Here is a 15186-nt window from a genome sequence, read left to right as displayed (position 1 = left end):
ACAAGAAAAGGGTTGGAAAATCAGAAAAAAATATAGTTATAAGATCAGAGTAGTTAAGGGGAAAAAAGCTGAAATAAAGTAAGCAGACAGCCAAACCCTGATATACAACCACTGAAAGAGTAAAAAGGCACAAATGGGTATTGAATTACCTGACACTGATTTTGGTACTTTTTCGAAGGTCTGCCAACAATATAAATCTGTGAGGGACTGAGGCCGAGCATGTTGTAAACAGAGATGTCCTTCATGGAGCCATAAGCAGAGTTGATCTTAATGTGACACTGGAAAGAGAAAGAGAGAGAGAGAGAGAGAGAGAGAGAGAGAGAAATCACATGGAGATACGCTTGGCATTTTAATGCAGCACAATTAACTGTGAGCAAAAAATAATGCAGAGGAGTGAAATCTGGGTTAATTTAAGAGCAGAGAACAAAATGTTTTGCATGCTTTATAAGAACTCCTGAATTGATGTCAGAAGGCTGGCTTGTCTTAGAGTTCTACCTCCTGTATCAGGTTCCTGAGAAAGATGGTCTTTTGTCGCAGGGGATCATGGACAAGGCCTTCAGAAAAAAAGATCATCCCGTGAGGAAAATTGTGCTGCGAGAGCCACGACACCACGCGCTGCTTCTGCATATCAGGGCGGCCTGTGATGTAGATGATGAGATATCCCAGGTCCTGCCAGTGCCTGTATGCAAATATAGAACATCAAACTCGTTTTAAAGTTGCTCATTAAAATTCTTAGTTTGTTCACATTACCATGTCTCACTTGGAATGAGACATGGTAAAATAATTCAAGCATCTGCTGCTGTGCACACAGGCTGATATATGAAACCAAGAGGATGATCCCTCTGAAATTTTTTTTGTTGATCTCAAGAGAAGAGACGCGCTCAGTAGTCGTTACCTGACAACATCAACAGCTCCGGGCCGAACCTTAGGGTCACTTCCCATGATTGACACGCTGGCAGCGAAAGATCCATCAATGCTGAAGACCACACACTCCATGCCTCTTGGCAGCACAGTCAAGTAGGCCTCAGCACTTGTCTGATCCCCCCTTGAGAAAGGAAAATACAGTAATTTCAGCAGAAATTAGAGTGTGCAATCAATACGCAACGCTCCTCATACTGCACTCTAATGCACCAATACAAAGCATGGATAAAGGACGTTATAGAATTTATAGAAACAATTAGTTTTCTATTTGATTTAGCAGAAGTCTTTCACAGGCATGCAGCATGGTTGCTTACTTGACCACCATTTTAATGGGATAGACTCCGAGGTTGAGCTTCTTGCTCTTGGGGATTGTATATGTGACTCTACCGCTGCTGTTGGTCACCTCTGTGTCAAAGTGCACCCAACGGCCAGACTGAGGTTGTGTCATCAGCAGGATGTCCACCTAAGAGTGATAGGTTGGTCAACAGGCGTAAATTAATGTATGTCTCAGATGCACTTAAGTATATTTGTGGTCATCAATCATGTCACTGCTTTTCACCTTTTCTCCAGTCAGCGTGACCATGTCCAGGGGGCCGTACATGAAACGGCCAACCAGAGTCTGAGGTCCGTCCTCTGTCGCGATCACATCATTCACCCTGTGGTTGCCAGTGACGTTCTGCAGGAGATAGTAGAAAAGATGATAGTAGAGCCCTAAAGCTGAGAAAATCTGATTATTCCAAACGATGAAAAGAGCAAAACGCTTTGAAAGAGCTGCGACATGGCTATTGAGCTGGGCTGAATTCATAAATAACTCAAGGTCAAGAATAAATGGCAATGCTCAAAATAGGAGAAAGATTTACAATTAAAAAAGGGACAGACAACAAAAGTTTTAAAGCTGCTATAATTTGTTTTTTTCTAACAATAATGGATCAAATTAGGCTTTTTAAATGTGCATGGCTTTGGGTTAGGTAACAAAGCCACAGAATAGGATCACATTAGCTGGTTTAAGTGTTAAATTACTGACTTATTGACTTGTGAGTTCACGTTGGACTTCAGCTAGTTCAAAACATGAGTCCAAATAAAGAGCTCTATGTTTTTAATAGACTTGCTGTTTACATGGACAACATCACCTTTAAAAACGGATCATATGTGAACTGTATGCCCATAAAGCAACATACATTGTTTTAAGCCTGATTTAAAATGGACAAGGTACTTAAAGTAAGAAATCAGGGACAGTGATTTTATGCCTGCCTGAAACGCTGTGGGGATATTTTGGTGAAAAACCACAGCTGTCTTTGCATCCGTCATCTTTGTGTTCTGGCTATTAAGACACTGAATATTTAATATGTTATTGTAAAAGGCTAAGGTTTAATCTGTTTAGATGCATTTTGTTGCCAAAGTTGTCTGCACAGCCAAACGCCCCTGAAGTATGCACCGTTGGCTGGTCCAGAAAAGCAGGTTTACTCTCTATAACGCTTCCTTGTCTTGTTCTCTTCCTCATATTGCCACATGCAGTAAATACCTCCATGTGAGCCAGCAGAAAAACTCTTATCCCAAAATCCCATTGCAGAGATGGGTTGCATCCTAATCACTTATTATCAGCAGAATTATACATAACTTATAATTCTCAGGACACCATGGCAAAAATTTTAATCTTTCCACTTATATCTCTGCTATTTCTGTAACCTTGACTTTGACCTGCAATATTTTGTTCAGCCCAAAAAGTTAGACTTCTTAAATAAGGCCCATTAGATCAGCTGATAAAGGAGACATTTCCTCTCGAAGGTTGTGAAGGATTTATGTGTGCAGATAAAGAGATGATCACTTTTTTATCATAAGAGTTGCAACTTATACAAACACTAAATTATGAGCAAATGTATGTATATACTGAAGCCACAGCAATAAATGTAATTTGTTAAATCCATCCTTGCTTATAGCAATGATTGCATCAAGATAGAGAGGCTTTGATGAGACTTTGTTTACCATAAATCAGCGCTGCTGTTTTGACAGCACTCACTAAAAAAAAAATGGAGCATCTGTGAATAACAAATATTGCTAAGTGGTGATGTGAGCAAAAAGGTTGTGGTTGTATTTTTCTAGTAATTATAAGAGGATAATGATAATTGATCTAAAGGATGTGACGTCTAACGAGGAAGTTTGACATTTTCAGCTGTTTTTCTGCTTTAGTTTTTGTCAACAATAATTTACTTGCATGCTGATTTTGTGATGACAAAGCATGCAGAGTAAATATACCACATATGCAAAACTCAAAAACTTACATACCGAACATCAAAGCAAGTGGGTGACTTGAGGAAACCTGACAGCCATCAATATCTGGTTAGAATTTCATCAATGCTGCTTACTGACTACTCTGTGTGCCTTCCTGTGCGAGAACGGGAAAGCAACCACTCACAGACAAGGTGAGGAAAAGATGAATGGGGGGGCTAGGGGGGGTCAGACCCCTGCCAGTAAAAAGAGCAGTGAGAAAAAAGAGGCACACAAGAGGTTTCCCTCAATCTGTGACAAAGACCTCACCAAAGCAAGGCAGATCAGAAATAGATGCTAAGTCTCTCTGAATAGTATCACTTTGCTGCAGATGAACTGGCTGTGCCCAAATTCAATCAGCATGAAGCACATTTAGGACTGGGGCCAACTCTCTTTTCTTGAGACACTTACATCAGAAATGCATCACTCAGCCAAGGTGACGCATGAATAAGACACTGAATAAAGAAGCCTTCCCAGGGTCAAATATGGATATGTTCGCATGGTACTCCATGGCTGCGCACTATTCTATTTATAGCCTCATGAAAAGCAAGTAGTCACTAAACTATTGTCTTTAGAGAATGACAGATAAATGGAATATTGGCTGGGCAGCAAAGTAACCTTGTTTTTTGTATTGCACATCTCAGAAGCATCAAGTAAATGTGTGCCTCTGCTCAAATCAGTGATACAAGGTGAAAGTGCAGGAGTCATTTAAGAAAGTCCAGTCAACCAAACCACAGATTTAAAGGACTTCAACCTCAGCATGTGGTGATAACTGCATTTTTTTTTTGCTTGAATGAATACACATGCCACAAATTGTATGTAATTGTAATGTATGTATGTATGTATGTATGTATGTATTTATTTGTTGTCTGTTTTCACTATCCCAGGATGTGTAACACTTTGAGTTCAAGTCTGAATATGAACTACTAAAAGTCAATTCACAGTTTCTAAAAATGTACAAATTTCCATTCTGGGAGAACCTTTGAAATATATAATTTACAACTACGAATTACTCATTACCCTTAATTTGACGTGTGTCCTCCTTCTGAGCCATTTCTCTCGTGGGCTGGAGGGAGAGAATGGAGCTGAGTTGAGGTTGTCCGCTTCCTGGGCCTTCACACAGTCACACCGCATAAGCTGTTGATACAAACAATGAGTATTATTCAGAGTACACATTTTTGTCTTTTTTATTTTTATTTTTTCAGAAAATACTATATGTGAAAGGCAGAACAAGTTTAGGATATTATGCAATATAAATGATAATATATGTACGGTCCTATACCATACTAAGCACATGCTATGTTGATGTGCTGGCTTCTTTTCTGATGCAGCAGCCAGTTTGTCCTCCCTCTAAGTTTTGATTCCAGTCTGTATTTCTCTTGACCAGAGAAGGTAAGCGGTGTTGCCATCTGGCCGTTTATGAGGCACCTCATTTTGCTAGGCAAACCGTAAACCAACAGGTATTGCTAGCATGAAAGTGGGCAAGCAAACTGGTTCAGATATACTGTAACCGAGTTTTTAATGCTACATTTCAAAATTACATATTGTTCCTTTAAAGGGATACTTCACCCATTTACATGAAGCTTTGTATCATTAGAAACATGATAGTAGTGTTGAATGGTCGTGAATCCAACCATCATTTTGCCCTGAGACGAGAAAAATATGTTTTTCTTTGCCTGGAAGTTTTCTTCATGTGATGCAATATGACGCTTTTTGCATCACATGAAGAAAACTTCCAGGCAAATAAAAACACATTTTTCTCGTCTCAGGGCAAAATGAGGACTGGATTCACGACCATTCAACACTACTATCATGTTTCTAATGATACACAGCTTCATGCAAATGGGTGAAGTATCCCTTTAACTTCCTCAACACTGGTATCGCTAAATGAGGAAAAAAAACAAACAAGAAAAATAGAAATCACCATACACAGAGAAGCACATGCCAAAAATGTGCTTCTATATTTTTCTAATGGTAACAACTCTAGACTCAACTGAGTACCCCATTTGCAAATGACGATGACAGCATCTGCAGGTTTAAAATTGAAGCCGCAGTTCTGTAAATGGTTCATTAAACACAATTTCTGATGGGAAGCATTTATGACAAGAGCACCTCTGACACAGATTAAGGGATGAGAGCTGATTCAGAGGACTCACAGAAGTTATCGCATATCAGCCTGAAAAAGTCCAAGAACATCGACTCTTGTAAAGCCACTCTTTGTTCCAAATCATTTGAAGACAATCCGCTGCATACTAAGCTTGGACGATGAGAGTTGTCGGCTTCTGATTCATAGTAGTAAACTAATCATTTTCTGTGCAGCCTTGAAATTCCATGACAACCTCAAAATATGATGCAGCATAATGCAAAACTGAAAGAACTGAACAAAAAGGATCAACCTCAGGTTTATTAGCCTTCTGGAGGCATTGATAGCTCTTCTTTTTTGGCGCTCAGCTTATTCCACTCACGTTTTCTCACAAAGAAGACATGTTAGAGCACAACAGATGCAGGTTCCTCATTTCTTCTCGGGGAGCTCGCCACTCTCTAATGATCACGTTCTAAGACTGCCATTTTTTTCAGTGACTTTTAATAGAACATGACGTGGTGCTCTTCGTTTTTTCCCTTGTTCTTCTTTGGTATCAGAGGATTCATTGAACATCCTGTATCAAAGTTGTGATATTTCCTGAGCAGCTAGAGGATTGTGGTAACACTGCCAGGGCTTAAGGTTTAATTCCTACTTAGTGTTAGAAATATATGCACGGACGGTATTATTATTCTCTAAGGCTGGGTCCTTATGACTTACAAAAGGTTGATGATGGAGATATGGAAATGAATGGTGACTCATTTAAGCATGAACCACATGTGCACACTGTTACAATTTGAACCAAAACACAACAAAAGAACAAGCACCATATTAAAATTCAGACTTTTACAGATTCTAGGCACACACTTTTAGATAGCATTCATAAACCAGCCCGTGCTACCAAAAAAAGCCTGGTTGGATTTGTTCAGATTGTAGTGGTGAAAACTTCAAGCATGTTTGATAAAGGCGCTTCTCCTCGTCTCCGGCTCAACTGTGAGGTGTGATGTGAATGTAAAGATCCTTTGAGCAAGTGTGCTGACTATTGATGGTGACCTTGATGTTTTTCAGAGTACTTCAAAATCCCCACAATCTTGACCATCACTCATGGAGGCCAAATTGAGGTAAAATGGGCCGTTATATTATGTAGTGTGTCTATGGCTGTAGATCCACATGTCATGACTCAGCACTGGATTGTTGTTCAACATACAGATTTTTTTTTAGGAAGACTTCATATATTTTTTGTATGGACTAAATCTATAAGTAAATCTCCATATCATAGATTATTTCTTACTGCTGGTTCTGGACACAGCTAGATGCAGGCCATAAAAGAGTGTTGACAACCTCCCTGGCTTGCTGACAGACTTGTGTTTATTACACATTCAGGTTGTCATCTGCAACAGAAGGAGCCCTTGAACAGCTAAGCAGCATCATACTTTTCTGCTTTGTTGTTTGTGAAGCAAGAAGGAGTGATTTAATGGAAACATCTGTTCTACAAGAATTAGCATTTGCTTCAAAGACATGGCAAAAGAAAGAAAACAAACATCCCAGAGTCAGATTTCTTCACCGTGAATTAAAACAGAAAAACATGAAAGTTATAGACGAGGTAGGAGGACTAGTAGAACTGGCATTTCGCTTCTTCAAGTACCGTTATATTTTTGAAGATCTTATCTTAAAGCAGGTATCACAACATCCATCCATCCATTATCTATACTGCTTTTCCTGTTCAGGGTTGTAGGGGGCTGAAGCTGATCCCAGCTGTCAATGGGCAAAAGGTGGGTACACCCTGGACTGATCGTCAGTCAATCACAGGGCTAACATATAAGAAAGACAATCAGCCACACTCGCATTCACAACTACAGGCAATGTAAGGGTCCATAAGGAGTTCCCCAAGGGTCAGTCCTGGGACCCTTTAATAAACCAAAACAAGGCCCCATAAACTCTGTAAAATCATATTGGTTTTAGATGTGCAAATCAAATGCAAAAACGACTAGTCTCTTATCATTTGTCAGAACAAGGGTTTTAACATGTTTTTAAAACACCAATACTTAATATGAAAAAAATATAGAAAATAAAAAAGGCTCTACGACTGTTTCAAACATCAAACTTTTTCTAATGCAATTTCTGTTTATTATATTTGACAACAATGAGCTTATAATAAGTTTGCTTACCTGTCGGAGAACAAAAGCTGCTACATCAGTTGACTCCCAGTAGGAGGCGTGAAAAAGGTGAGGCAGAGCCACTGTAGGGAAGGATGTCAGCACATCAGGGCAGTACAAAGCAAAATCCAACCTCTTTGAGCCCCACCAGCTACCGGAAACTGAAACACACATACAAACAAACACGGACACACATGCAAACATTGATTGTATATCTGAGGGAAAGTAAAGAGCTGAGAAACCTGCGAAACCTCAATCAACTCCCTCCAGGAAATAATTGAACAAATGAGACGTGGCTACTGTAGCTTCCCTCCCACTCACTGTTACTGATGGTGTTTCCCAGCTGGCCCATGGAGCAAATCGACGTTTCACTTTCCACACTGGTCACACTGGCTCTACGACCTCCATCTCCTCCTCTTCCTCCTTCTCCTCCTCCGCCTTCGGTCTTTGTCTCAGACGATGAATGCGAAGCTGGACCTCCTGTAGTTTGATCACCCTCCAGAAACACATTTGGATGTCCTTGAATACTCTCGGCTAGAAAGAGAAAGAAGAGGAGAGGTGCAGATGAGGGAAGTGCTAATTAAATGCTATGATCACAACTAATGAAGGGTTTTAATCTTTAAATCAATGTTGTTCTTTTCCCTAATACCACAGACTCCTGCTGTGTATCGACTTGCTATGTATTTGAAAACCAAAAAACCAAAACCCATTTTTCTCTGAGCCCCTCCTTAGCCGAACACATTTATGAGGTTTGTGTCTTCTCTTCCAGAGATACACCTGAAAACATATTTTTCACTTTTTTTCACATCTGTGTAATAGGAAAATTAGAATTGTCCCTGAAGACCTGATCTACTTACCATTCCCTGAGATGCAGAGACAAGAGATTGCAAATTACATCAATAATTCAACCATCAGAGAAGTTAGCGTCTACCACCTCAATTCAATAGGCTTTTATCTTTAACTCTAGGATGCATCAAGGACAAAAGGAGACTTAAACCTAATGTAACACAACTTCCATTTGCAGTCATAGCTAAATGAGAGAAAGCTGAACAAGACAGCCCAAAAGAGGCATCTATTTTTCTTTGAATATACCTCACTTTAGCTTTATACCTGAATCATGAAACTCCAAATGTTTTTTTTTCCTTCAGCCAGACTCCATTCTTCCTGTTACCCAGGTCTTCAGTGTTGCTGTGGATGCATGAGAGTGGACAAGTCTTGACTCACCTCTCAATGAGTCTGCACAGTGTGCTGCAGAGGGCTTCATCCACTGTAACCTGACCTCAGTTACAGTGAATAAACCAAATCCATGTTCTACCTGATTGAACAGTCGACAGTTGAAGATTTTGTACTCACTGCCATTTACTGTAACATACAGTTTGTCAATCAGGGGAGACGATGGAGGGGACATAAGGTGGAGTAGGAATGATGATGGCTGACATGAGCTTCATATTAAAGGTCTTCGCTAAGAGAGAATCCTGCTGCATCCTGGGAAACAACTAATCCTCCAGACAGCTTGCGCAAAGACAATTTCCTGTCTGCATAATAATAATAATGGTAATAATAATGATATTCCTTCATTTTTCTCTTGCTTTTTAATTAAAAAACCAATTATCAACAGTTGATTGAAGAATAATGTTAAAAAACACAGGAAAAAAACCCAACAAAAAAAGAAGAAAACCTCATAATAAAACAAGAAATTCTAAAATGGCAAGACACTGAACCCCAAGTTGCAACCACCACTTTGTTTACATTGTGTGAATGTGTCTGAATGGATTAGTAAATACTGATGAACACTTTACACATCAGCCTCTGCCATCAGTGTGTGAATAAAGAAGTGTGACCTCTGACTGGTGTAAAAGCGCTTTAAGTCGTCAGAAGACTAGAAAAGCTTTATAAAAGCTCAAGTCCATCTACCATAACATTACATGACTTCAGTTGACACTTGATACAACATTTCTCTCTCCATTTAAAATCTCATTACCTTATTCAATATTTGTATCTTGGGATCAGCTTATATGCGTTTGTATCACATTTTCACCCAGAATAACCCCTTATTGGCAGATTAGCCCCTCTGTTCCCTTCTTGCTGTAATGGTTACAATAAACCGTCAGATGCAGCCACATGTTGCCTGTTTGGTCTGTGAGGGATCGGCTGCAGCAGAGGAATACAGATTAATAGCCGCCCCCCTCAGACATGACAAAGAATCAGGTGTGATTCATAAATTCAGGCAAAGATTGATTCACATACAGACTGATGGGATCTGACACACACATTGAATGGGTTGCATGGATAACAGATTATTGTTGATTAATGATTCAAACTCATGGGTTTGATTTAAGGATGGAATTTATATTTCTGGTTTGGAAAATATTGCATAAAGAGGTAATACGATTAACAATATGATGTTTTTGACATTATCTATCCATAATTATAAAATAATTACAGCATTGTGTTTTTCTCCCAACTACAAATGCAAGAATATCCATTGAGGTCCCTTGTACATGTATGCATATTTCCACAACATTCATAGATGAGAGCGTTTTTGCACAGCAGTTTTTTAGTAGGATCATAACTACTGCTTTTTTAATTAAGTAAGAGACTTCAATCATAGCCTAATTGTTGAAGGCATGAAAAGAAATAACACTTATCAGAAGAAGAAATCAGTGAAAATAATTGTTCTTTGCAGCCCTGCGGGAACCACTTTGTGCTTCCAGGACCATTTTCTAAAAATGGGTAAAACAAACAGAATATAATTTCTCCAACCAAAATTTGTGAAACTACCCAGACCGCAAAGTCTATGATTGGTCTCCATTTTCCTCTCCTGGCTTTCAATACATGTAAAACATAGAGACACCTAACCTAATTATGACCAGAAGATAAATGTATTGTCTTTGTGCCATGAACCTGTGTTTTTAACCGAGGCTAACTAGTAGCCTGAGCTAACATCGCTATCGAGTTGAATATTTCACCCATCCATTCCAATGCATCCATTCATTCCATCACCTTGGATGTCACTTTTCTTTCTTGCTATTATTGCAGTACAGTATATTGCAACTGGTCATTATTTATCATCTCCAACTCCAGCATAATACGCTCAGTTTCAGATGCAATGGTTTTCCATACACGAACAAGCAGATAATGTGACAGAACCAGAAACTTGCGATATAACTAGAATACATAGACCAGCTACTAGCATTTGTAGTCAAACAGTTGCAGAGCTATGCATGCTACGCGTAACATAGGCCACCACTTTTGCTTCGACGCCAAAGTAGAAACCGAACTTTACAAAGCAACCTTCTTCTCCCTCAGAGTCTGGAACACAAGAACGGCTGTGTCTTTGAGAGCACAATAAGCAAAGAAAGGCAACGAGAAAGGACAAGATTATTTCAGCAGACATAAGGAAGAGAAAAAGGGACATTGACTATGACGCACACACATCAAATTTCAAAAGATTTTTGCTGAAAGAGAAGCAGAGACAGCAGGGAGGAGCGTCAAAAAAAAAACTGCGAGCAAGACAGAATGTTACATAAACAGAAGCCATAAAGAGGGGAGGAAAAAGGCGAGTTTGAAGAAATAAAATGTTCAGAATACACCCAAGGAGCATGGAATCAGAAAGATCATGATAAAAGCACTATGCAGGGATTAAAATAGCTGATGACGGTGGTTAAAGGAAGGACAAGCAGAGAATTCAGAAAGTAAGGAAGGATGATCGCTCTGCGACCATGAAACATCATTGAAAACAAAAAGAGTCAGAGCCCTTGTCACACTTTCAGCTTTCACATATCTGGTAAGGGAATTATTCAGTAGTGAGCAACTACACCACTATCTTTACATTTAAGCACTGTGAGCCATGTGATCGATACTGATTAAAAAGCATATAACTCCATGTGCATTTGCTGTCTTGACTGATCATATTTATCATTGAACCCCAGCTGGAAATCAATAAGAAGAGGGCTCCTTCTCCGTGTATTAGCAGCATTCATCATAATAAAAGCTCCACTGTTGACGGGTGTTGCAGTCAAAGTCATACCCAAAGGAGCCTGATTTGATTGGCTCTCCAAGCCTTCATAACAACTAATTACCATATTACAGAGCAGGAAATTGGTGATGTCTGACTGTGCTAGTGTGTGTGTGTGTGTGTGTGTGTGTGCGCGCGTGTGTGTGTTTGTGTGTGTGAGCGAGCAAGAGTCTGTAAGTGTATGTTTGCCTCTCTCTCTGTGCACCTGTCTGTGGTTTTTAATTTAACACAATTTGTCAGCTTCAAAGCCTCACCAATAAAACTGGGATGCTGCAGACTGCTTATTTTAATCTGGTATAGCTGCAAGACTGAGTTGTGTTTGCGTTCATATTTCATCAATTTTATTAGCACAACTGGCTCCTATCAGGCGTTTCACCTTGTAACCAGCTGATCAAGATTTTATTTATAGATCAGTTAAGGCAGCAGTTAACAGAGCTTTCTTGCACACTGTGTAATCGACCATCATGTGCCAGACATGCTTTGTACATACATCACATACAAGCACAACTCATTGATAAATTGTATGTTCTCTGTTGAACAGGAAACACATTTTAGCAGTTTATCCTGCCACGAAAGAACTGCATGGAGATTTATGGGTGCAGTTGATTGGTTGTCTGGGTTTATTTAACTGATTGGTTTATTTTTTTTGGTCTTGTTTGTTTCTTTGTTTCTTTTAGCTGGCTGGCTGTTTGGTTGGTTATGCGTTCACTTTGCTCAATGGATGGTTTGGATGGTTGTTTTTTTGGTTGTATTGAGTGATGTTTTTTTATAGTTATAGTCTGTTTGGTTGGTTGGGTGTTTGTTAAGTTTGTTTAATGGTTCGTTCGAATGGTTGGTTGTGAGACAATGAGACATGTGAGACATTATTGTTGTGTCAATACACGGACTATAAGTATTGTTGACAGAAAAAATATGCAACTCGTACTACTAATGACCCTTAAAACCTTTAAACTGACAACCTTTCTGTGTTGGATAAATAACGTTTCCTAAGAATTGTGAAAAAAACTTTGAATTGTCCATTTTTAGCTTTAAAAGTATACTGTCTTGTAGCACACACATTTGTCACTTGCATCTTGAATTTAAAATGTTCTGATAACAGCATTTCGAGGAAGGGGTTTAATTATTTTACGATCTTACAAAAAAAAACCCACAAAGCCTTATCTTCTATTGTAGGTTCTGGCCCCCACTGTTAGTACGAGTGATCAGTCCTATTTTTTCTTCAAAGAGTTAGGAACATGAAGAGACGGGGATACCAGCGATGCGTCATGACTGCTGTTAAGAATTAGTCTCTGTGTCCCTAAAGTGGGCTAAAACATTCATCCAAATAAATCAGTGGCTCATTAAGGACTCCGTTTCTACAACCAAATTCTCCAGAGGGATTACAGCAGTGTTGTGCTATATCTAGTAGACTAATATCTCCCATACCCTGTCTCATCCTCAAGAGCACTGGCAGGCTACAGGCACTGCATCACAAGCAGGTGAAGTATAATTACTTCAACCTCAGACTACAGGGGCAGGGTTCAGCACAGGGAAAGACCATGCAGATGGGACTGAAGTGCACATATGTGACTGTGAAAATCCCCTTTAAATGTATTAGTCGTAGAACTTTTCCTCTGCTGTAATCCAGTATCATTAACAGGATTCTGCAAAGTTTTCAGGCCAGCTTTGAAATGCAAACTCCAAACATTTATTAATATGGAATTTCAATCACACCCAAAAATAAATTGACTAATAAAATATTCACAAGAACCTCCTCTTGCATCTTTTTCATCCTGGTAAAATTGATTCTCATCTTCCAATCACAGCCCTACCTATGAGCATCGAGCGCCCGTCTCCAAGGGGGTAGCGCTGGTAGCGTGGAACAGCAAACGGTGGCAGCTTATGGAAGAGGGGCTGCAGCAGAGGCTCCAGTCTGGAGGCAGAAGGGTCCGAGGGGTAAAACAGATTGAAAACCTGAGAGCAGGCTGGATGGAGCTGGCTCACTGAAAACACAATGACCAGGAAACCCATTAGGAAAAAGAAGTTAAGCTGTGTTGTGTTACAAATGTTTAAAATAAGAGCAGGGTTGAAAGTAGGCCTTTACAGTCCAGTACTGCGGACCATTAAAAAGATTCACAAAGACGGGAGAGCGACTGCCTCCCAAAACCCACATTCAAAAATCAATCACGGCTTTTAGAAAGAAAACACATCTGCTAAGTTAGGTCCTCTAAACAACGCTTTGTCTCCTTATTAATTGCATCTAAGTCATTCTGAATTGCCCTCGCTGTGTTTTAATCTGTGCTGCACGGAGCTCAGTCTGCTTTTATAACTTCTAGGTAACGTGAAATCAAGCTTTCACCGGCAGGTTGCAGCTGGCTGTTATCCAGTGCCGTGGGGTTTTGGCAGACAAACATTTAGTGCAATATCTCCCAAGTCAAATGTGAAGCAGAAAAAGTTGTGATGTTTCATGGTATTGTTTTAGTCCAACAACAGACAGCAGCTCAGGCAAGCTGTTTGTGAAATGACAATTTGGAATTTCTCCGTAATTCTTTTCAACAGTAGGCAACTGGGCATCTTTCTTTGCTTCCTTAGCACAGCACCTGTGAACGGTTAGTGTGATTTATTGTTCTAATTTCGTTTCACTCCATACTGGCATATAAATATGGAATTGTCTTTTTTTTTTCAAGGATGCATGAAGTCAAGGAAAGGTGAACAACATTAAGTGATGAAGGTTGTGATAATAGTACTGGCAAGGATTTATTACTACATTCACCCCTGCATAGGAGGGTGTGAAAACCCCATATGGCTCACAGAAATCCTGCTTAAGATTATTTGTTGATAGGACTTTAGCGTCTATGGAACTTAATCATCAGCTCAGTTACATTTTCTCCCCTGTTACTACAGTATGAGGGGGAACATATTCTGTTGAACTCTATGGTAAACTAAAAAGAACAAAGTAGCAGAAAAATCACCTTAAACAATCTCGAGGGCAGAGGTAAATCAAAGTGAATATCAGTTTAAACCACATATTAATCAACCAATCACACTATAGTCATAGTCTGTTAGACAGGTTATTGCAGTTCAATGCAAACAGACAAGCTATTAAAAGGACAATAGCAAAAACAGTACAACTATTGTTTATAAAAAAAAGTGTTTTTGATGCTCACCTTGGACGGCGGGCAGCACTGTACGTCTCATAGCCAACACTAGGCCCAGCGGACAGCCGAGCAGGAAGCAGTCTGAAACCTCAAAGTCAAATCTGCCTGGGTTCAACACCAGACTGGTGCTGCTGCCACCTCGCAACTCCACGCCTTCCTTCATCAGACTGGGGAACAGACACGGACACAAATGACTGCAGTATGTTTGGTCCGTCCGTAACATTTGGTCCAAGGATGGTAATATCATAGCACTTAGCAGGTATTTTACTGTTAAAGTAAAACAGAGTTTCACTCAAACTTTAAAGGTCAATCTTTTCCATACTTAAAATGGACAAAGATGATACAGTGATGCTTTAGCTTTGTCCATATTTAATTGTTGCCTGGCTTGATTTAACATTCAGAGGTCGTTGTAGGCGCAGGGCCTTTATGACTCAGCCTGAGCTGCTCTTCCGCATTCACTGGCGGCTTCATGCTCAAAGCTGTTTAAACAGCAGAGCTTCCCTCAGCCTCGACTCTCCACAGACTGACGAGCTCCCTCTGCTCTCTAGCGAGCCAACATTTCCACATTAAGTCCTTCACGGGGAGAAAGGATTAGCAAACTGGCTCCAG

General features: G+C 39.8%; 1 protein-coding gene across 4 annotated transcripts in view; it reads right to left on the bottom strand.

Moving 5' to 3' along the window:
- Nucleotides 1-15186, bottom strand: part of pitpnm3 (PITPNM family member 3) — a 69690-nt gene that overhangs the window by 2181 nt on the left and 52323 nt on the right. For all 4 annotated transcript variants that reach the window (XM_079353875.1, XM_079353877.1, XM_079353878.1 and 1 more), the window contains exons 9-18: nt 14587-14744; nt 13252-13422; nt 7744-7956; nt 7435-7583; nt 4207-4323; nt 1481-1597; nt 1236-1384; nt 896-1045; nt 496-679; nt 150-278 (exon numbers count right to left, since the gene is read on the bottom strand). In XM_079353875.1, coding sequence (XP_079210001.1) covers nt 150-278; nt 496-679; nt 896-1045; nt 1236-1384; nt 1481-1597; nt 4207-4323; nt 7435-7583; nt 7744-7956; nt 13252-13422; nt 14587-14744 — 1537 coding nt within the window. The remainder of the gene's footprint in view (nt 1-149; nt 279-495; nt 680-895; nt 1046-1235; nt 1385-1480; nt 1598-4206; nt 4324-7434; nt 7584-7743; nt 7957-13251; nt 13423-14586; nt 14745-15186) is intronic.

This window comes from Symphodus melops (genome assembly GCF_947650265.1).
Source record: "Symphodus melops genome assembly, chromosome: 10".
NCBI lineage: Eukaryota > Metazoa > Chordata > Actinopteri > Labriformes > Labridae > Symphodus > Symphodus melops.
The sequence above is the reverse complement of the archived record's forward strand: the minus strand, read 5'-3'. Positions and strand labels throughout refer to the sequence as shown.